Below are 20,992 nucleotides of genomic sequence, written 5' to 3'. Positions count from 1 at the left end.
CTCTCCTCCAACGGAAGAGGATAATGGAGTTGGAAGCACCTGCTGACTCAAAAAAAATCCCCCACCAACCCAACTCAGTTCAGGACAATGCAGATCTTTATCAGTACCAGGAGAAGCTGAGCAGAAACCAGGCTTTCACACCATTCCACAGGCCAGCTGATGAATTAGTAGAGTCTGGGCCATAAAACCTACCTCAATAATAAACCTTTTTCCTGAGGACACAGGATTTGGGTGACAGGGAGCACACAGACAGCACACAGCTAACAACTGTATGTTTATTTGCAAAAGACACTGAATTTCTACACTGGAGGCCAACTTGTACTGCTTCCTTCTCCCTTTCCCTGAACAGGGGAAAGGTCTCTTCACAGAGACAGCAACTCTTGCTAAGCACAGGCTGAAGGAGCCTCCCAGTTACACCAGTGACACTGGGGCCCTGGCTGCTGGTGAGGCAGTGCCCAGAGAGGGCTCAGTGGTGGAAGAGACGGAGGTTGGTGTGGATGAGGGTGATCCCCAGCTCATTGCAGGCCTCGATCACGACGTCGTCGGCAGCCGAGCCCGACGGGGCAGCGATGAACTGCACTCCACTCTGCACAGACAGGGAGCAGTGTGAGGATGGAAACCCAAAATCCCCCTCAGACCTGGCAGTCCCAGTCCTTCATCCACATCCCACTCAATAAAAGCTCCCATCCCCAAAGCTGCTCCTTAAGGGAGCAGAAGTTCTCTCTTTTAGGGACCCTAAAATGGTTGCTCTGGAAGCAACAGGCCTCAGCTTGATATTCCTAAGTGGTTTGATCAGCTTTAATCCTCTTATTCATCCCAAATCAACAAACTGAGCAATGACTAGATAATTACTGTCCACGTGAGAGCAGTAACCACCAGGAACCTGCTTCCCAGGATGTGCTATCCTAGTGCAGGGATTCTGCTCAGCAGTGCACACAAAATGAAAAGCTCAGGCTGTACAGCCATTCCCCTGGATTCACCCCAACCTCCTGGCCCTGCCGTGACCTCACCCGCTTGGCTCTGTCCACGTTATCCCTAAAAGGGAAGAAGGCATCGGAGCTGAGGGACACAGCAGACAGCTTGGCAATCCACTGCTTCTTCTCTGCTTCTGTCAGCTGCTTGGGCACCTCTTCAAACATGGCCTGCCACTTCACCAGGTCCTCATCCTGCAGGCACAAGAAGCTAGCTCAGCCCCAGAGCACACAGCTTCCCAGGGTGATGAGTGATGGCCTCCCTCTGATCCCAGGCTTTCTGTTCCATGACTCTGCTGCTGGGAACTTCATACCAGAGGGTTTAAAACACACCAGCAGCAGCAGCTCTTCCTGCATCCTTTTAACACCTTCCCTCTCCTCACCACAGGAACTCAGGGGTTCCTTCTCTCCCTCCTGAGTTCAAAGATGCTCTACCTGCATTATGCTGCTCCATAAATGCCAGCAGGCATCTGGTGGATGACTTAACCCATGACCAATGGCAGCTCAGTTTATGATTCACCTTCTGAAACAGCAACTGATCCAGTTCTTACTCCTTTAAACAAGCAACTGCTCACAAGGTGATTCACAAGGTCCCTAATCTAGCTCTTGGCTTTTGATACTTTAAAAGGACATACTATTTTGTTGTCACTATAGCCTGTAATGGGGAGGTCAGAGGGATTCTGAGAAGTCAAAGGGCCTCACAAACAAACAGCTCTGTGTGAGAAGGTGCCTCTGACAGGGCAGGGAGAACTGGAACATCAACTGGAGCTTTAACCCGTCCTCACTGCTGGGAAGAGCCAGGAGCTGAAGCCAAGCTGCTCACTGAGGCACAGGGCAGGTTCCAGCTCCTGGTGCAGTATGGGAGGGGCAAATCAGGACACTTTGCCACGGGGCCAGTAAATGACTTTGGGGGACCACCATACCGGGTCCAGGATGCCCCGGCTCTTTGGAGTCACCCATTGCAGCACACAGCAGACCTGCTTTGGCAGGAGCTGTGCTGCAGGGGGAGCCGGGGCAGCCCTCACCTCTCCGATGGTGTCGGTGACATACTGATCGATGGCGTTGGAGATCTCGGCTCTCTTCACTCCCGCCTTGAACTTCATGGCCAGCACGCGGGGGTGGTGCCGCAGCCACCAGTTGTTGGCCTTGTCCCCAGCCAGGCGCGTGCAGTGGATCCGGGACTGCTGCCCCGCGCCGATCCCGATCACCTGCAGCACAGGGGTAACGCCCCGGGATCAGAGCCACCGCTGCATTCCACACAGGCTGCCAGGAAACACCTCCCCCAGTTCAGCTGCTCCTCACCCAAGTGGAGAAAGCGTAGGTAATTAATGGGGGAAACTTGGGAAATGCCTACATTCCTGATCCCGTGAATTGTTTACAGGCCAGCTGTCTGCACTGCTAACTTGTACAGCTTTTCTGAGCTGACAGTCACTGATGTTCTTTCACCCTTCTAAATGACACAGCCCCAGCCATCAGAGTCAAACCCTTAACCTCAGGAGAGTAATACAGTTATGGGATCCTATGGGAACCTCTTCTGGGAAGGGGCACTTCAAGTCAGAGTGTTGATGTCTGAGCCCAGGTCACACAAACACCACCATCCCCCCACTGAGGCAGGCACACATGGTCTCACCACCTCAGCTGAGAGGTGCAGTTTGTCTGGCAAGGCTGATAAGGAAGTAAACCCATGCTCACTCAGGAATGCTCGTCAGTGGCACCCTTACATCCCATGAATCATCAAGGCTCTGGAGCTATCACACATCTATGCTGCTCTCTGCCAGAATCCAGGCTTTTTGAAATAGCTGCTGCTAACCCTATTTAATAGCACTTGTGCTTGTTCTCTAACAGATAAGCAAAACCCACACAGTGGTTTTATCACAAGGAAGCTGCAGTGAAAATACAGCACTGGCCCAGCTTCTGCAGCCAGACCCAGCCACCAGGGATGTCAGACTTGGGGTGGTAACTTCTGTCCATCCTGTGGGTCCCACTTCCTACGGAGAGCTCCTGCCATCGCAGTCCAGAGATCTGACAGGAAAGAAGTCTCTCCTATCATTTCCTGCTCAGCCACAGCTGAGCTGTTCCCCAGACTGCTCTCCAGGGACACAGTGCTGAGGCTGGAGGTGCTGGCCAGTGCCTCGGAGTTCCCAGCTCAGACTGGGACAGATGGTAAAGCCATAAGTCGCAGGCTGCCCTCAAAGAAATGACTCATTTGTCTTCCCATTCATCAAAACACGATGACTTCACCTCTTACCAGAACCATGAAACATTCTGCTGGATCCTGGATTCCCCCAAGGAGCAAATGAAAGGGTCAGGCAGCTTGGGCTGCTATCAGATATAATCTGCTCAGCCATAACTGAACTCATCAGTGTGTAATAAACCCCAGGGACATTGGTGGGAGCACAAACACTGAAAAGATGCAAGGTTTCTTACAGTTTAGTTCCACCTTCCCCCTGACACACAATGCTGAAGTCCAACCTCTGCTCTCAACCCACCCACTTCAACTTGCAGGGGACTCTGGACCCCAAAGGAGCTCAACAGCAGCTGCACACTGGTTGTTATCACTTCCACAGAGGTTTATCCTCCTTCCCTGCACAAAGGAGACTGCTGGCTGTGTCCCACAGCACACCAGGAACTGCCACCCAACCCTTCAGAGTGGGACTAGCAAGGCTAGGCTAAGGCAGGAATTTTTAGCTGGGGATGCAGATGTTGGAGGGTACCCCAGACTGACTGCTCCTAGCTGGGGCCAAAATACCATGAAACATTCCCACCTTTCTAATAATAGGGATGTCCTGTGTCCTTTCCCAGCCAGAATGGTGTCTCAGTCTTCATCACATCCTTGTGAGCTCTGGCCTGGTACTCCTGTGATGGAATAAGGTGCTCTGCTACCTGTCAGCATCCAAGAGCCTTTCTAAAAGAGCCTTTTCCTTTCCTCTGTGAACCACTCAAAATATTTCACTTTTTTTGTGACCTAGATTTTGTCAAGAGATGAATAATTAAATCTTGGCCTGTATTTAACAACTCCAAAATGGCAGGGACTTTGTACTTCAGCTGATCAAAGTGATGCAGCCTGTAAATTCTTCACAAGCATCCCCACATCTACAGAGATTTATCTCTAACACTGGTTCAAGCCCCTGTTTTGCCTTTTTTAAAAGCACAGGTTTTCATGGAACACTGCTGGGGAAGATTTCCTCAATCCAGCCTGGAATTTCTGGTCTGAAGAAGAGAAATCAGTACACTGAGCTTTTGCTCAATAACACAACCTCTAGACTTGTACCTGCATCTCCCTTCACACTGGCCTGTACCTATTCCCTGCCTTTTTCACTTCATAAAATCCTTCTTCCTACACCTCATCACTCCCTGCCCCACATGGTGCCCTTCCCCCCACACAAAAACACAGCCAGAATCTCAAAATCCTCCACAAAGGAGTCATTCCCTCCCTTTCCTATAAAAATCAATTATTTTTCTTTGAGAGCCTAATCTCCTGGGAATCCAAAAGTGCTTAAGCAGAGCCTATTAAGTGTGAGTAGTGAAAGGAGACAGCAGCACAGGGTGAGTAGGAAAAAAAAAATCTATCACTTAATAGAAAAAAGATTGGGAGAAAATTAAGAATTACTTGACTAAAAACACTTGGGTTCACAGGAGAGTCCAAACACACTCCATAGCTGGAATGCTCTGCAACAGCACAGAGCAGATGAGATGGATAATGCCCAAAGGATTCTTGAAAAATGATCCAGACTGGTCTGGGTTTACTCAGATTTACCCTGGATAATGAATGAAAACAAAAACCCTAAAGACACTTGTAAATATAAAAATCTAATAAAGGACTCAACCATTGGGAAGACAAAACAGTGAAGTCACTGGGAAAGCATAAGGTAAATTAACAGGTTTGTTTTATGCAACCATTCAGAGAATAAAGAAAGAATAATTTTAAATTGCTAATTTAAAACACCATGGTGTCATTAAAGCAAATGTAAATCAGCAGTGGTACAAGCTGAAAGTCAGCCAGAACAAGTGGAAGTGTTTATTGCAATTAGTGGCAGCTGGCTTCCTGCAAATTAAGTGACACTCAGGTCCAGAAATGCTTCCCACTCCACACTTTCCTGGAATGTACTAACACAGCTACCTTGCTGGAGGGGCTGACCCACTCCTGAACCCGGTGGTGCCATGCTGTTAAACATTCTGCATGTCTCACACACCACAGTCTTCCTGGGCATCCCTATTTCTTGGGGATGCTGTGAGGATGAAACAACCCCTGGAAAACCAAAAGCAATGGTACTGAAAGCAAGCTGGACTTCCCAGGCTTGGATCATGTAACCCAAACCAGGTCAGATCCTGGAAGAGCAACGTGCAGCAATGTGGAAGGTGCTTTCCACATGAAAATGTACAGGCCACCTCTGCAGCCTGGCCAGCTGAATCCCTGCCTGCTCAGGCTGGGAATCCCTGCTCCCTTCTGCCCTCTCCCTTCCATATGGTACATCCATTACCACACACTCTGGAAACATCTGCAGCACCATGCTCAGCCTGGACTTGCAAAAACACCCGGGAAATTGGAAATTGCTGCTGTGATGAGGGGATAGGAGCAAAGACAGTGACACCTTTGTTCTTTGAGATCTAACACTGCTGAGAGCATAAAATCATTTAAAAGGAAAAAAAAATAAACAACAAAAAAAAAATCCCCAAACAAACAAACATAAAGAAGAATAAAAGATGCTGGATGTCCAGAGACATTTTTTAAGGAACCACACATCACACCCCAGGAAGTCCTGTGAGACAGCACTGCAGCATTTTCGGGCTGTAGCAACAACCTGACAAACACACATCAGTGCCAAGGCAAGGAAAGCACTGCAGCTCAGTCTCAGTCTCTACTTGTAGGGTTCACTCTTTGATCCATTTTGCTGATTTATGATGTACCAAAGCTCAAAAACATTCCCTGTATTTTTCTTCTGAGTTTTTTTTTAAGTAATCTAGACCTACTGAAAAACTTCCATGGAGAGCAAAGAGCCAGCTAAACAACACCATTACAAGAATCATCTGCTGGGCAACAATACAACTTTCAATACATTTACACCAACTTTTAGATAAATTATTTAGGCTGAACACCTGGCGACAACTTGGAAAGAACAGACTTTTTTAAAATTCAAAATTCAAACTGAAAGAGAGGAAGTTTAGGTTAGATACTAGAAAGAAATTCTTCCCTGTGAGGGTGGTGAGGCCCTGGCACAGGTTGCCCTGAGCAGCTGTGGCTGCCCCATACCTGGAAGTGTTCCAATCCAGGTTGGACAGGGCTTGGAGCACCCTTGGATAGTAGAAGGTGTCCCTGCCCATGGCAAGGGGTGGAATGAGATGGGCTTTAAGGCCCTTTCTAGCCCAAAACCACAGTGTGATCATATGATTGGTAATTTCAATTATACATTTGATAATGTCCCTATAAATTCCAACATCTATCATCAGCTTATTAAAAAAATATAATCAGGAAAAACAGATTTTTATTGCCCCAGAGGGGTGAAAAAACACAAGTATATCCCACCTTTCTATGGAAAAAGTGAAAACAAAGAAGCATTTGGACAGTCAGAATCCAGCTGAGAAAACCCACTGTAATTTCCTAAGCCTCTACACCAACTACAACACTCCCTGATAAAAAATGACGTGAAAGAACAGATTACCTAGAAAGAAATTTCTCAAGGCACAGTGCAGAAGCATGTTAAGAGCTTTTCCAACCCCACCAACAAAACACCCAGCCCTGCAATTACCACAAAAAAACAACAGCAAGGTTTTGAAGCAGCCTCTTGAGAAACAACTGTTCTGCACAGCACTGTGCAGGGCAGCTCCTCTGGTCCTGCTCAGCAGCTCCCTGTGTGCTGGAGGGTTTTCCAGGCCTGCCTGTGAGCAGTGGGGTGGGAAAGGCCTGCTGCAGTTCCCTACCTGCCCATCCTTGGCGTAGCAGACCGAGTTGGACTGGGTGTACTTGACAGCGATGCTGGCCACGATCAGGTCTCGCACAGCGGCCTCGGGCAGCTGGAACAGAGCAGCACTGTCAACACCACCCTGACACCCATGTACACCCCCAGGCATCACAGCTACTGAATCACACACAGGGAAAACAGGGGAGCTAAAAATACCCTGTTTGGTTCGACTACCAGTAAATTCTGTATAGATTAAAACCCATAAATGACTGGCTTGGCAGCTGATCTCCCAGCTCTCCAGGGTAAGACTCGATCTCAGTGGGTTCCATCCCCAGCCTTAAGCCTGAAAACTCCTCTGCATTACTGTCATCAGATGTGCTCATAGGCAGAAACCAAAACCACAATAATTAGAACAGCTCCCAAAATCTGTATTATTTTTAAATTCCATTCCTAATTTATGAAAATTATTTTTATTACCTGAATATCTGAACTTGCTTCTGAGCCTATGACTAATCACATGTTCATCAATGTTTGTTTTTTTTAATGAGAACAAGATCAGACACAAAGGAATCACTGGAACCTTTCTGGTGATGTAGGCTCCAATTGCTGAGCAATAGCAGCCAGGCCAGAGTTTATACAATACCATGCACACAAAAGGGTGGCGTAAACCATGAGTCAGATGTGATGGATCCTTAGCACATGGCTGTCTCACCAGAAAACACTGCACAAGGTAGCTTGTTTACAAAGAATATTTATAAATACTGTGGTAGTCTGAGATAATGGGAAAGGTCCAGCTCCTCTTATTTATCCAAGGAATCAAACCAAAGGAAAGCCATCTTGATTTACCCAAGTATATTAGGTCCAGGAAGCCCACTCCATTGTTTGGTAAGAGCCAGTTAAACCGCATTAAAATGTGTTAGGAGCTCTTAAAATTGCCCAGTGGTAAATTCCTTGATGAAGGCACAGCAGTTCATTCATTCCACGTGTCTTTAAGCTCACTCATTCCCACACTCACGTTTTTATTCTTGGTGACAATGTTCTTGAACAGCGACCGGTCGATGACCGCGTTGTTCCTCTTCTGCATCAGGTTCAGGCCGTAGAGGGTTCGGACCTCCAGGTCATCGGGCTCATAGTGGGGATCCATCTGAAAGCCAAAAACAGGCCAATAAAACACTTCTAGACCCAATCCTACAGTCCCACAGTTTTCACACAAATGGGAAAAACACGCGTGCGCGCACACACACAGACACACAGACACACACACACAGCCTTCCAGAGGAACTCCCAGCCCTCTGTGGCATTCAAGGGAATAGTGAATGTCATTCTTCCCAGAGCTGCACTCTTGGGGCACATCTCCATCCAAGCTGGAAGCACAATTAATTTATACCAGTGCAGGGATCAGGTTAACTGGAACTGACACTGCTCTCAGGTCCACCCATGCATGGCCTTATTCAGAATTTTGGGAGCCCTAGCTGAGGTTTCAGACAGGAAACAGCCCAGATTAAGGTGACCAGCTCTAAACAGGAGCATGCACACGTTTTATGTGTTTATCCTAAACCACTGAAATATTTTAGACCAACTTTCCTTAGCACTGTTTTGCATTCAGCCCTGAAGATACAGGCTTCACCAATATGACCTCATCCTTGCAAAGTTAATTGAATTCCATGAGACAATCAGCTGCCAAGACTGTCTGCAATTTCATTCTTTCTTGCCTGAAGCTCCTGAGCCATCTTCTCCAGTTCCCCTGGCAGCTACGCTACAATTGCAACTTCAGCTAAGCCTTGGATTTTTTCTTTTTGTAATGCTGTAGTGATGTTCACTGCTCATTTGTCTCTCAGAGGCAGCAGAAATAGGATCTGACAGCAATCTGTGATCCGTGAGTCATGTTGAGCAAAACTGGGTGATTTTGGAGTCCCAACAATCACTGCAGGAACTAGGAAGGCAACCTGACACTGACTTGACCACATAGAATTACTGCTCCTTGACAAGTATGCTGGCTGCAGCATGCGAAGGTGCATCATCTTAGGCCCAAAATGTCTGTGTTTCCTGCTGACTGGAGAAGGGGTACAAACCTGGAGGACACAGTAAGCACCATTCTTCTTTTTGGAAAGGATTTTGAGAGCTTCTTCCTCATAGCCAGGAGCCACCACACCATCAGACACCTGCAACACACAGAGATTTCAGCTTCCACAGGAGAAAAATTAAATGGGGGCTAAGCCTGAAAGCTCCACCAGCCATTTCCTGCACTGAAGACACACCTCTCTTAGGGTCTGTCTGTATCCTACAACAGCAAAAGCACTGTTACAGGATGGGCTCAGTCCTGGCAACAAAAGCCAGCAGAGCATTGTGAGCTCTTGGCAGAAGTCAGTAAAAAGCACCCCACATTCCTCTAAACAGAACGGAACTAGAAACTAATATCGTCCTCCGGGGGGGCAAGAGCTTGACCACGACATCCCCACTTCTCTGCCCTAACAGTAAACGTGGCTTAAAATCCAACACATCCTTACTTCAACAGTGACATTCCCGAGGAGGCAAAAACCCTGGAAAAAGAGCTGTTAAGAGCATGGAAACTGACAGTTTACATTCATCAGTGCCATGAAACAATACACAACTTTCACATTTGTGTCTTACAGTGTGGGTGAGGTTTTTTCCATTTTCAGCAGCACTGTACCAAATGTTGCCCTCACAAACCAGCTGAACATGCTCTCCCATTTGTTTGGCATCATACAATCACAGAAGTGTTTGGTTTGGAAAAAGCCACCTCACTCAGTCATCCTGTTGTGGACAAGCACAGCTCCCAGTAGATCAGATTGCTCCAAACCTGAAAGATTCTGTGATTCTAAGGAAAAAGCACAGCCTGGGAAGTGGCTGAGCCTACATGTAAGTGGCAGGTAGCAACCTATTTCAAAATTCCTGCCTTGGGCAAAGGGCTGGCCATCAACATTCCAATCCTTCACTTGACAGCCTAACCAGGGCTCCTTTCCAGAGATTTGAAATCATCTTGTGGAAAGCAGCATTTCCAGCTCTGCTATTTCACAGCTCTAGCATCCAGCCAGGTGTTAACTGGTAGGAAAGAAAAACACATCAAAAGACTGGTGTAAATTCTGCACTCCAGATCAGAGGATTTCACAAATTGGTCAGTAAAAGTCTTCCTGGTAAAATGGGTTAACTTCCAAAAAAAGGCTGTTACAAACCAATGGCTGAATCTGAAATGATTCTCCTAGATACTCTGGAACGATTTGCTGCTGTCACTGACCTCTCTGGAGATGATCTTGGCAGTAGCCACGTCGCAGATATCAGACAGGGCAATGAAGTCACCAAAAGAGGACATCCGATCAGCACCTGAAAAATCCTGATTTTACTCATTTATCAAACTACAGCATAGACAAAGAAAACTCTTCACTCCTACAGTCCAGTCAACTGCTGTGAGAGCTCAAAATTTAATCTCATGGCAAAAATAATAAAAGAAGAGGCCATAACAGCAACAAGGATGAAAAGTCGTACCTCAAACACATGGACCTTTATATATTCCCATAGTTCAGATATTCTTCCTTCTTCACTGCCTCTGTCAAAACTCTAACTCTGTAATGACTACCTCCAGCACTGCAAGCAGCTCAGCTGTAACCCTTGGTGGCAAGAGGACAAGGATCACACAGAAAGATTTTAGATGGAAGACAGTTGGAAAAAGAGGAGAGGTTTTAAATGGCTATGCTCCCACCTGGCTCTTCCTGCAAGAAAGCACATCCAGAAATGCAGCAATTTTCTTCTTTTGTTTTAAAAGTAGTATTTTGTATTTAAAGGCATAGCTAAGGTGAAATCAATTCCCAACACAAATGCTCCACTATTAAGCAAGGTCAATTCTTCTGTCCCTGCCATTCTACAGGTTTATTTTTCCAGCAATCATGCAATGGTTTTGTGAGAGCAAATTCAAAGGTGGTCTGTGAAGAACGAACCCAAAACCAATGTGCTCTTTATCAAGTCTGCCTTGTTTTTTGTAATCTCTGGAGATTTTCTAGAAATGTCATGGAAGATGAGAGACATAGCAAAGTACTGCAGCAAAGCAGAGGAAGCTGGTTTTATTTGCTTTTTTAGCTTTTTCTTGTGAACTCTGCAATACAAAAGCTTTAAAAAAATCCCCATCAAATACCAGACAGAAACATCCCTGCTCAAGTTAAAATATTCCTGAGCACCCCAATGCTGAGTGTGCTACCAGCACTGTTGTTTATCCAGATCCTTTAGTCAAAGCCTCATATATATGTATGTGCGTGTTTACACACAAATTTAAATTTAAAGATATATCATCTTACAGGTTCTTCTATATTCACCAAGGAACAGAATCTAAAGTGGTTTTAGCTCTTTCTAACAGTATACAAGGGCTGCTCTCTTGGAAAGCAATCAGCAAGCTCCTCATGGAGAAACCCCTCTGGAGGAGGAGTGTGGTGCAAAGGGGAAAGGAGGGGAAGAGCTGAGGATGCTGCTCAGGTGCTGAGCCCCGAGCTCAGCTCTTTGGACAGGCTTGTTTGCTGTGGTTATTTGGAGCCCTCACCTCTGCTCCGGGCGTAGGCAGAGGCCAAGGGCGTCAGGGTCTTGTGCAAGTCGTGCACCATGCACACTTGGGCCTCCTCCTCGCTGAGAGGAACTCCAACAGCAGCACCTAGTGGGAAACACGAGCCAGGGCACTCCAGCGGCCGGTGCCTGCCCCAGGACCTGCCCGCAGAGCCGGGGCAGGGGAGCACGTCCCGCCCTACCTGCGGGACTGACGTGCTTGAAGGAGGCCGCGGCCGGAATGCCCAGCGCCTGCTTGAGCTCCTTCACCAGCTGCCAGGCATTGAGGGCATCGCAGAGGTTGATGAACCCGGGAGAGCCATTCACCACTGCAAACACAGCACAGGGACAGGTTACAGCAGGCAAACCCCTCTCCCCAGAGCCTGGAGAGCCAGCACAAAGGATTTCTCACAGAGAGCACTCCAATCACTACTAACTGCTCTTGTTCAATGACCCTGGCTCCTCAGCAACTGGTGGAGTGCCCAGAAATCCACACTAAGAGTAAAGGCCATTTAAAAGTCTGGTCTCAAAACCTTTTGTTCTGGGCGTGAAAGAAGAACTGCTTGTACTGACATGGCACCACTGTGAGCATTTCAGGAGGCTGGAGGAGAAAATATAATTTTAACCATAATCCACATCCAGGAGGAGTGAGCATAGCATTGTTCTGCTGCCATGCAGGGAGGCAGACTTGTAAGCAAATCAATCTCCAGTGCAGGAATGGAAAAGCTTCCTAAGAGGTCCCGGAGCTGAAATGGGGAAAATGCTGCAACACAAAGCTTCACTGCTTATTCAGCAGGACAGTGCCCACACATACTGGAAGCAGTCTCAAGAACAAGGGCAGCCAGACATTCCCTCCAAAATAGGGGTTTCCCTCACTCCAACAATATTGTGGCAAGTGGCACACCCTGTAAAAGGGTAGAGACACACCAGACCTGTCCAAAATTTGCAAGTGGGGCTAGTATCCCTTCTAGCAGCATTCTACAAACACGAAGTAATAACCCTCTGCTCAAATTCATCAAAGAAATAAAGATGAAAAAAGAACAAAACCAATTCAGACCTAGAGAAAAAGAGCTTGGTTTCTAGGCAGAGTAAATAGTGACACAAAAAAAAAAGGGGAAGATACTAAACAAAGAAAATTGCAAGTAGAAAAGCATATTAAAGGGATGATGATGTTTTCCTCTGCAAAATCTGGATCTAATGTCAAGCAGAAAGTATACTACATAAATCTGTTCAAAGCATCTTGGACACATAATCCTACAGCAACAGAGAGCATGGAGCTGCAGTTGGTCTTGTGGGGCTCAGCTTTCCTGCCTCACACAGCATAACTTTCAATTGCAGTTTGTGCCACTCAGTAAAAGCAGCTGTGAAGACACTGCTGGCCATCCCCTGGACTAAGGTACAAGAGAGTCTTTAAGTTTTTTTTAAAGACCTGTCCAACCACCTCCATTCCCAGCTATCCCAGAGCTCCCTCTTGGACAGCACAGCCATGGCCTCACCTGTCAGGGGCAGTTTGGATCTTGTGGTGTAGAGCTGTGCAGGACTCTGGTGAGGATTCATGCCATACCTCAGGGGCAGTTGTGACACTCCCTTGCTGTACTCCTTCCTAAAGTAGTCAGAGATGGCTGCATCGTACTGAGCAGTGTGGGTGAAGGCCTGGGGACACAATGGGGGACACCTGTCAACTTAGAAACATCAACTTACAGAGCATTTGGGGCTTAAAGAGGCAAAGAACCTCTTTAAACACTAGCCCGGCCCAGCCCCTCACGGCAGGAAAACGTGACCAACCTTGAGTGCCAGCAGCCGCCGGGTTTCCATGGCAGTGTCTTTGTCCCTTGATGCTGCCATCTCTTTTGCTACTGCAGCATAGTCTGCAGGGTCACACACCACTGTCACACGGGCGTGGTTCTTGGCAGCTGCCCGCAGCAAGGCCACTCCCCCTGCAAGAGAGGGGCACAGGCATGGAGCACTTCCCTCCTGGATACAGCACAGAGGCAGGGCTGAGACCAGGAAGGGTCGTGCACCATCAGTCCTTTGTGCCAGATGAATGTGTCCCCTCCTTCCAGCACAAAGAGGGGTGAAAGTGCTCTTCAAAATCCTCAAGGCTGGTGAGTTTGACCCAATCTGCACGCTGACTGGGTTTGGCAGACCCAGGCAGAGCTGCAGGGGCAAGAGAAAAGGATGCGCGTTTTGAGGAGCAACTGGGGCAAGAATGTCTTCCAACAGCACAGCCACATCCCAAAGAAGATGGCTGTCCCCACACGTGGCTTAATCACCATCCTCTGCACACTGGGTCCGCAGAAAGATTTGCTTTCACGCTGCCACACAACAGAGGTTCCCAAATGTCTCTGCAAATAATAATGAATCTTGCCCAGGTCCTCTGTGTGAGATAAAATGCCACACTTCTCCTTTCGGTCTGACTGCACTGCTATTGCAACTCTTTAAATCATACAAGATACTAGGCTGCTGCAAAGGAAAAGTAGAGGCTGGCATTGCTTCATGCAGAGCAAGTATTACTCCATAAAACATTTAATACAGAGCTCTGCTGGGCATCATTTGGACTAAACTACTGCAAGAAAATCCAATCCCAACCCAGCCACATGGCACAGAACAGTGCCTGTGCTGTTCACAGGCTGCCAAGCAGAGATGCTGCAGTGAAGGCACAGCAAGCCTTTGGGGGTTAATAACTAGCAGTGAGAGAAAACATGCTAATGCAGGCATCCATGCTTCCCAGCTCAGGTCCCAAGTACTCTCCCACATATCTACACCAACCCCTTTCCTTCTAATGGCTTCCTGCAGCGAAGTTCTCACCCATCCTCAGAGCACTTTCAGTGGCTCAGCTCTGCTCTCCGAAGCTCACGTTTTTTTAAATTTCTATTACACTGCCAGGCTGCAAAAGAGGTTTAGTCCGCTCACCATGTTTCAGCAGGAAGCATGGTCCACCTGGCCTTTCCTAGCACAGCCCTCAGACTCCTTCCTTAGGGCAGTGCATTACTTGGCCCCCATGCAGCATGCCTTGCCAGCCTGTAACTGCCATTTGAATTGCTTTAAAGCAACAAGGCTTACCCAACTATGCCTTCAGCCTGCTCACTGTAGCTCCCGAGCTCTTGAGCAGACTTCCTTTACAGGTGTGCAAAGACCACCAAACAAAAAGAGAAATGAGACCACTCAGAAGCACAGAGTCTGTCTGGAAAGCAGATCTGCTCTCCCTTCAACTTACCAATGTCAATCTTTTCCACTGCATCCTGTACAGTCACACCAGGAGAAGACACGGTCTTCACAAAGGGGTACAGGTTGCACACTACAACTCTGAGAATTGAGGGGGAAAACTGGGTTATTCAGCAAGAAATAAAAGTTCCAAACTGGGCTTGGCAAGCACAAGATACCACCAGCGATTTTATGGTCTTGTCTCTCAGATCAGGGACCAGAACAAAATCCCATGGCCAAGAGTGGTGTTCAGCCCAAGGGCAAGTGATGGTACAGTGCATTATGACATTCAACTGAACTCTGTGTATCAAACATTGTCAGAACCACAGTTTACAGCAATCAGATTAAGGGAAGAGCTTCTTTAAAGACATGTACCCGAATATAAACGTTTAGTGATTTTGGTCCACAACCTGAGCCATTTCAAAGAACTTCAAAGTGGGCTCTCAGCAATACTGAAAATGGGCATCCACCAATTCTCAAAAGAGAATGAGCACCCAAGAAAAGACCAGTCCAACAAAGTACAATCAATCTAATTTTCTACAACTTTTCCAAGAGCAGAAAATGACTTACATGTCACCTCTGGACTTTTGAAATACCAACAATACATGAAACATGAGTGTGCAGCCCAAATGCCATAAGGCCTCTGTAGCACATGAAAGCAGGGCAGAAAATCGACTTTTCCCTCTCAAGTGAAGACTGGACCTTACTGGAATAAGTTTTTCCATCTTATCTAGAAGCAGGTCTGTATTCCAGCAAGCATGATGTAATAACTTGCCTGTCCCATCCTACCAGAGCCACAGGAACAGCAGGGAAAGGAGGGATTTGTTCTGACCTTCACAAACAGGGTTTTTAATCCAAGAGAATTAATTCAGTCCCTTGATCTGAGTACATGAAGGTATCAAACTCCAAGGCGTGCTCAGTATGGCACAGAACTGCTGTGAGGAGTACTCTTGGGTCCAACTTATAATATTCCTTTGTTCCCACTCCGTGTGAACTACAGCAGAAGGGATGATAAACTTCCAGTATGGCTTTCAGAACCTCCCATGTCTCTAAATTTCCTACAATGTCTTTTATTGTCTCTTCTGTTTCTAATGCCCCCTTCCCCCCAACCCATTCACACTCCTGACCTGTTGCAAACCATCAGGAATCTGTGGACTTTAGCATTGCTAATGCTTTTATCTGTGCAAACCAAGACAATCGGTATCAGGCTTTCCTTCATTGGCTCGGATATGCAAATTTTATGCAACTATGCAAAGGCAGTCCTGCTGAGGATCAGCTACTTCTGCTTTTTGCAAGAGAACCTGAATCCAAATTACCAGTCTGGATGCAAGTGCACCGTAAGTCACTGATGTTAAGGGCACATTATTCCCCCTGCAATTCAGCAGAGCCTGCTTTAATATGCAGCATGCTCTGAAGAGCCACCACTGCTGAGCCATCTAAGAGGATTCCTGCGGTTTTAAATTTCAGGTTTTCAAATTCAGCCCAGAAATCCATCCATCAGTTTCTAAAAGCAATTTTAAAACTCCAAATGCATTTTGGCCCAGTCATATTGGGCCTCCCACCCTGGCTACACCTACAATTTCCTATGTCCTGTTCAGCCATTTGTTTCTAAACCAGGAGCTACTCCCTGATGTACAACTGGTTACTCACAAGCAGTAGTTGGCTGTTAACACCACTTAGTTACATACAGCCCCCAACTGCCCTGTGTGACTGAACTAAGTAAACACATTCTAACAAAAACTGAAAATAAACCCCAAACTTTGGTACATTAATGCACAAACTTTGTTACTACTCTGTTACTTCAGCTTCTGGATGCAGCTCACTTGCTCCCAAGACAGCCCTCAAAGTTTAAGTTTTCTATCTCTTATCTGTGTGTGTTTTCTGTCTGAATAAACGCTGTGTTCCTGACCCATTTTCCATGTCTATTCTTTATTTATGTGTTGAAACTCAGTAAACATTATGCAAATTTCAAAGGGTATATTTACTAAGCAAGCATTTCAAAATTGGGAATTGCCATCTGATCAGACACGTGGAACCAACCTGAGGGAAGATGAGCCAGCTTCAAAAGTACTGAACACAACTCTGCAGCACATGGCTCCACACTGACTGTGTTTAATGTGTCAAAATTCCCAGGGAACGAGAAGAAATTCAGACCTCTGAGTTCCCTGTGGAAACCACAATGCAACTTTCTTGTTTTTAGTTTTCTTGCACTACAAGTGGTAAAGAGGCACCTGTAGAAAATTTTATTTTTAAATATATAGTATATCCTGCCAGGGCAAAGAAAGAAGACTGCAGATCTGCTGGTGTGCAGAGGTTCCAATCCCTACTGCTCCCCTTCCTTGGTGTTGACTGGGCTCTACTGTTGTTTTTTGATTATTGATGGATTGCATCACATCCCCAACATTTACCTTACAAGGCTGAAATCCTGTTTCTTCATATCAGCATTATCCTCTGGAATATTGCGGGCCAAGATGCCTAGTTGCAAAAAACAGTGCATCTTCATTAAAAAAGAACTAAATCACCAACAGGTTTTTAATTCAACATCTCCCTTCACACTGTGCTTTTATCCTTAGAGCCTTTCTATCTTCACTTCTTCATTTCATTCAGACAGCACCCTCAGCCCCTGCTCCTTCCACTTTACAGAGTCTTTGGTTGTTCAAATTCCACACTAACAGGTGTTCTTCCCCAATGCCAAATCCTAGAGTATTCCAAACACTGACCAGCAACCTCAACAATGTACTTTCTCAGCACTTGGTTGCTACCATTAAAACACTGAAACTGTCATCAGGGACTTCATGGGAGAGAAAAAGGGCACCTGCTCTATGAGACAAGGGAAGGAAGAGAAAATAAGCAGTGCAGGTGGCTGGTGGGGTCTAGGAACTCAGAGAAACATGAGTGTGACAGGCCGGCACAGTCCTGTGTTCAGGGTCACAGGAGATTGTCTCCAGCCCTCACATATGATGGGCAACAGGTTCCACTTGAGGTACCTCAAGCACAGCAACAGGAGATGAAAGAGTAGATGGATTAATGTGCAAGCAGCCCAGTTATCAGAGGTCCTCCCTGCTGAAAAGGAGTCAGAGAACATCAGCACATGCAGAAGTCACCCCTAAAGCCTACACTGTTGTGTTCCTTGGGCTGCACACCAGACCCACCCACAGGTTAAACTCCCTGGAGCTCCCCGGGCAAGCACGTCTGCAGCTGAATCTGCAAAGGCATGTACAGAGAAGCTCTGTTACTTCTAGCCCCGGGGAGAGAGCTCTGCTAACTGCAGAGATGCCAGCACAACAACAAGGAAGTCATTCAGCCACCCTGCACTTCTCTACCCCATGGCTCTTCACCTCTCCTTCTGCTCCTGGAACAAACCTGTTCGCATTACTCGGTTCTTCCCCACAACCCTTTAAAAAGGCATCTGCCAACCCCTCCATCCCACCCTCCCTGCCCTCTTTTAGACTGAAAGATGTATTAGCAGGAACATACCAGCATGGACTGCAGGATGAAGGGTTTTCACACGCCCACCCAGCATCTCAGGGAAGCCTGTCAGGTCCGAAACATCTCTGCCCAAGAAGAAAACAGCACAGTAACAGATGTGCCATACTGATTTTATCTAGAGGTTGAATGATCCAAACCAAAGAAAGTGCACAGATTTCACTACAAAACCCCACTATGCCAAAGGGGCAACAATTGCTTTTCCCATGAACAGAAATAGAGTTCAAGGATCACACCCAACTAAGCAGGTACAGTCATTTCTTGAATACGCTGGAATAACCAAAATAAGCAAACCCCAAGCCAAAATGGTTTATAGAGAGAATGGGAGGCCATGACAAGGTGCTTTTCCTCCCAACTTAGCTTCACCACTCCTTGTGACCGTTTAGGGTGGCAATAACAATAACGGGGGAAGGGGAAATGTAAGCATCCTTTGCTTCAGGCTTCACTGAGAGCACAGCCAAGGAAATAAGTTTGAAAGACACAACCAAGTGCTGGGTAACAGTGAGCTCTGGGGGTGATGTAGATTCGTGCTGATGTGTCCCAGGGGCCAACCACTGCGTTCATGGGGAGCAAAAACAGAGTCACAGTCACCTGCCCTGCCAAGTAACTGACATTTTTTTCATCACTGCACTGAAACCCATTTTTATTTGGTCGGAGCTGTTTTTTTAAATTACAGCATGGAAGAAACCAAAACAAATTTCCCCAGAATCACAGGCTAAAACAGCCAATGACTGTACATGACCTTTTCCCAACAGTGGATGCACAACACTTAAAAGGCTCCATCTGTATTAAATGATTGTGCTGGGAAAATTATTTCTGAGCAATGAACTCCAGCGAGCTTCAGCATATTCCTGACACATCAGTGCTGTCCCAGGACCAGGCAAAGATCAGCTTTCACCTGGCTGTGAGGAGCAGCACTCGGGGCAGATTATGAACATCCAGGTAACATACTGTCCCATAGAAATAAAGCTGGCTCAAGGCAGGCAAGGAACCCAAACTAAAAGCTCCAACACCTCCCCTCAGAGTAATGCTCCTCAGCCAACAGACCCCTGGACAAAAAAGTTCTGAAGTTTGCTTTGGGGCAGAGGTTTTTTGTGGTTTTTTTGTCTGTTTTGTTTTTTTGGTTTTTTTTGTTTTTGTAAGGGAAGACTTGCTTTCAGACCAGTTTTCACTCATTTTTGATTACAGAGAAAACTATTTAAGTAACCTCAGGGCCCAAAGGAGCCTTTTTGGTGGTGATGTACAGGGGAGTGTGTGTACCTGACAGGCAAGCCAGCATCCCTCAGGGACTTGGCTGTTCCTCCGGAGGCAATTAAACCCAGGCCAAGCGCGTTCAGGCTCTTCGCGAATTCCACCAGGTTGGTCTTGTCAGAGACGCTGAGTAAAGCTGGCAGGCGGGAAGAGCACGAGTGTTTGGGTTTTAACAGCGGAACAGAGAAAACGGCAGGATTAAGCGAGCGAAGCTTTGATAAACTGCGTAGTTTAGGAGTGCATGCGGTGCCAGGGGAGGGGAAGCGGAGCACCAGAACCCCGCAGCTCTCAAGGGAAGCCGCCGCCTCAGGGCGGGCACCTCAGGGCCCGATCGCCTCAGCGCCCTCCCGCTCCCTGGGAAGCGAGCCCTGCACCGGGAGCGAGGGACACACGAACAGCGCCTGCCCGCCCTCAGCCCCGCGCGGGAACCAGAGCTGAGGCGCCTTCCGGGGCCGCCCCGCTGAGGCGAACCGGCGGCCATTGCGGGGCATTGGCGGCAGGGCAGCCCTCCCCTCACACACTCACACACACACACACACAGAGCCCTCAGGGACACCCTCCCCGCGTTACCGAGCTGCTGCCGCGCGGCCATGGCGCCGTCGGTGGGTGCAGGAGGGCGCGGAGGGAAGGAAAGGACGAGCGGCGGCGGCCCGGCGGGATTTGGGAGCAGCGGGGCGGGAGCCGGAGGGGGCGGCCCGGGCGGGGCGGGGAATGGAGTGGGGCGGCGGTGCCCGGGTCGGGCACGTGGATTTTGGGATACGCTCGTGGCCTCGGGGTGCGGTACCCTGGAAGGTGAGGATTGCCTGGGTATTCCCGCCGCACGTGTGGGCACGGCATGGGCGCACCAGGCATACACACACACACACACACACACACACACACACGCGTGTGTGTATTGGGAGTTGAGGTGGGTGCAGCACACCCACACAGAGGTACGTGTATGTACACACAGGGTTTCAGTGGTCCGAAACCCAGGTGAAAAATGAGGTGCAGATGAGGTAATACCTCATGGCAGTGGAAGGTGGTGCAGTAAAAGACCATTAATTTTTTTCCAGGAGTTTTGTCTATGGAAAGTCCTCTTCCAGAGCTTCCACACGGGCAGAGGCAAAACGCTAGTTTCCCAAGTCTGAGGTAAAAAATCATTTGTAAACAGTAAAATGATGCTTTACTTCTGTTTTAATTAAGGGGAACTCTCAGGGAGAGCTTTTCCTCTGTGGGCCTCCACATTTCCTGATAACCCTTGCAAAAGAGCTTTGCTTGTTTTCCTGCCAGCCTGTGGTTCACAGGTAACACTTGATAATGTGACAAGGTAACAACTTGGACGTGTTGGCTGGCTATAACTGGTTAAAATCTATGCTGTGCCCCTCTACACCCCAGCGGGGTTCAGCTGCAGCTCTGGGACAGCAATGCTTTGCAAGTAAAATGCCCTGCAGTTAATTTGCAGCACAAGCCCCGGCCCCACCTGGTAATACTGAATCAGCAATAATGCCAGCACAGGCAGGCCCCCGAGGCATCCCTGCCTACTTCTGTCACGTTTTCTTCACCCACACAGGTGGTCATTGTACACCTGCAGCTCCCAGAGCACTCAGACTGCATTAGGCTCTCCACTCGCATTAAAAAAGGAATAAATGGAAG

General features: G+C 47.6%; 1 protein-coding gene across 2 annotated transcripts; it reads right to left on the bottom strand.

The window, feature by feature from the left end:
* Positions 1-401: 401 nt before the first annotated feature.
* ATIC (5-aminoimidazole-4-carboxamide ribonucleotide formyltransferase/IMP cyclohydrolase) lies at positions 402-20,016 on the bottom strand. Of its 2 annotated transcripts, XM_062506685.1 has the most exons (16): positions 19,928-20,016; positions 19,367-19,493; positions 18,098-18,174; positions 17,029-17,095; positions 14,634-14,722; positions 13,202-13,353; positions 12,913-13,069; positions 11,620-11,745; positions 11,418-11,525; positions 10,128-10,213; positions 8,944-9,033; positions 7,887-8,015; positions 6,891-6,983; positions 1,997-2,179; positions 1,011-1,166; positions 402-586 (listed from the first exon to the last, which is right to left on the bottom strand). In XM_062506685.1, the coding sequence occupies exons 1-16, from the start codon at positions 19,947-19,949 to the stop codon at positions 467-469; spliced, it is 1,782 nt and encodes a 593-aa protein (XP_062362669.1). In that variant the 5' UTR covers positions 19,950-20,016; the 3' UTR covers positions 402-466. The 2 variants fall into 2 exon arrangements, with proteins under 2 accessions (XP_062362669.1, XP_062362670.1); XM_062506686.1 differs by lacking the exon at positions 6,891-6,983.
* Positions 20,017-20,992: the final 976 nt, after the last annotated feature.

This window comes from Cinclus cinclus, chromosome 21 (genome assembly GCF_963662255.1).
Source record: "Cinclus cinclus chromosome 21, bCinCin1.1, whole genome shotgun sequence".
NCBI lineage: Eukaryota > Metazoa > Chordata > Aves > Passeriformes > Cinclidae > Cinclus > Cinclus cinclus.
Note: the sequence above shows the minus strand (reverse complement) of the source record. Positions and strands in the feature narration are given on the sequence as shown.

Coding starts and splice junctions, on each gene's coding strand:
- ATIC (XM_062506685.1), bottom strand. CDS start 19,949: ATGGCCGCGCGGCAGCAGCTCG. Junction 13,354..14,633: donor AGTGGAAAAGATTGACATTG/GTAAGTTGAAGG, acceptor CCTCTCTTGCAG/GGGGAGTGGCCTTGCTGCGG. Junction 10,214..11,417: donor TGCCTACGCCCGGAGCAGAG/GTGAGGGCTCCA, acceptor AGGATTTTTCAG/GTGCTGATCGGATGTCCTCT.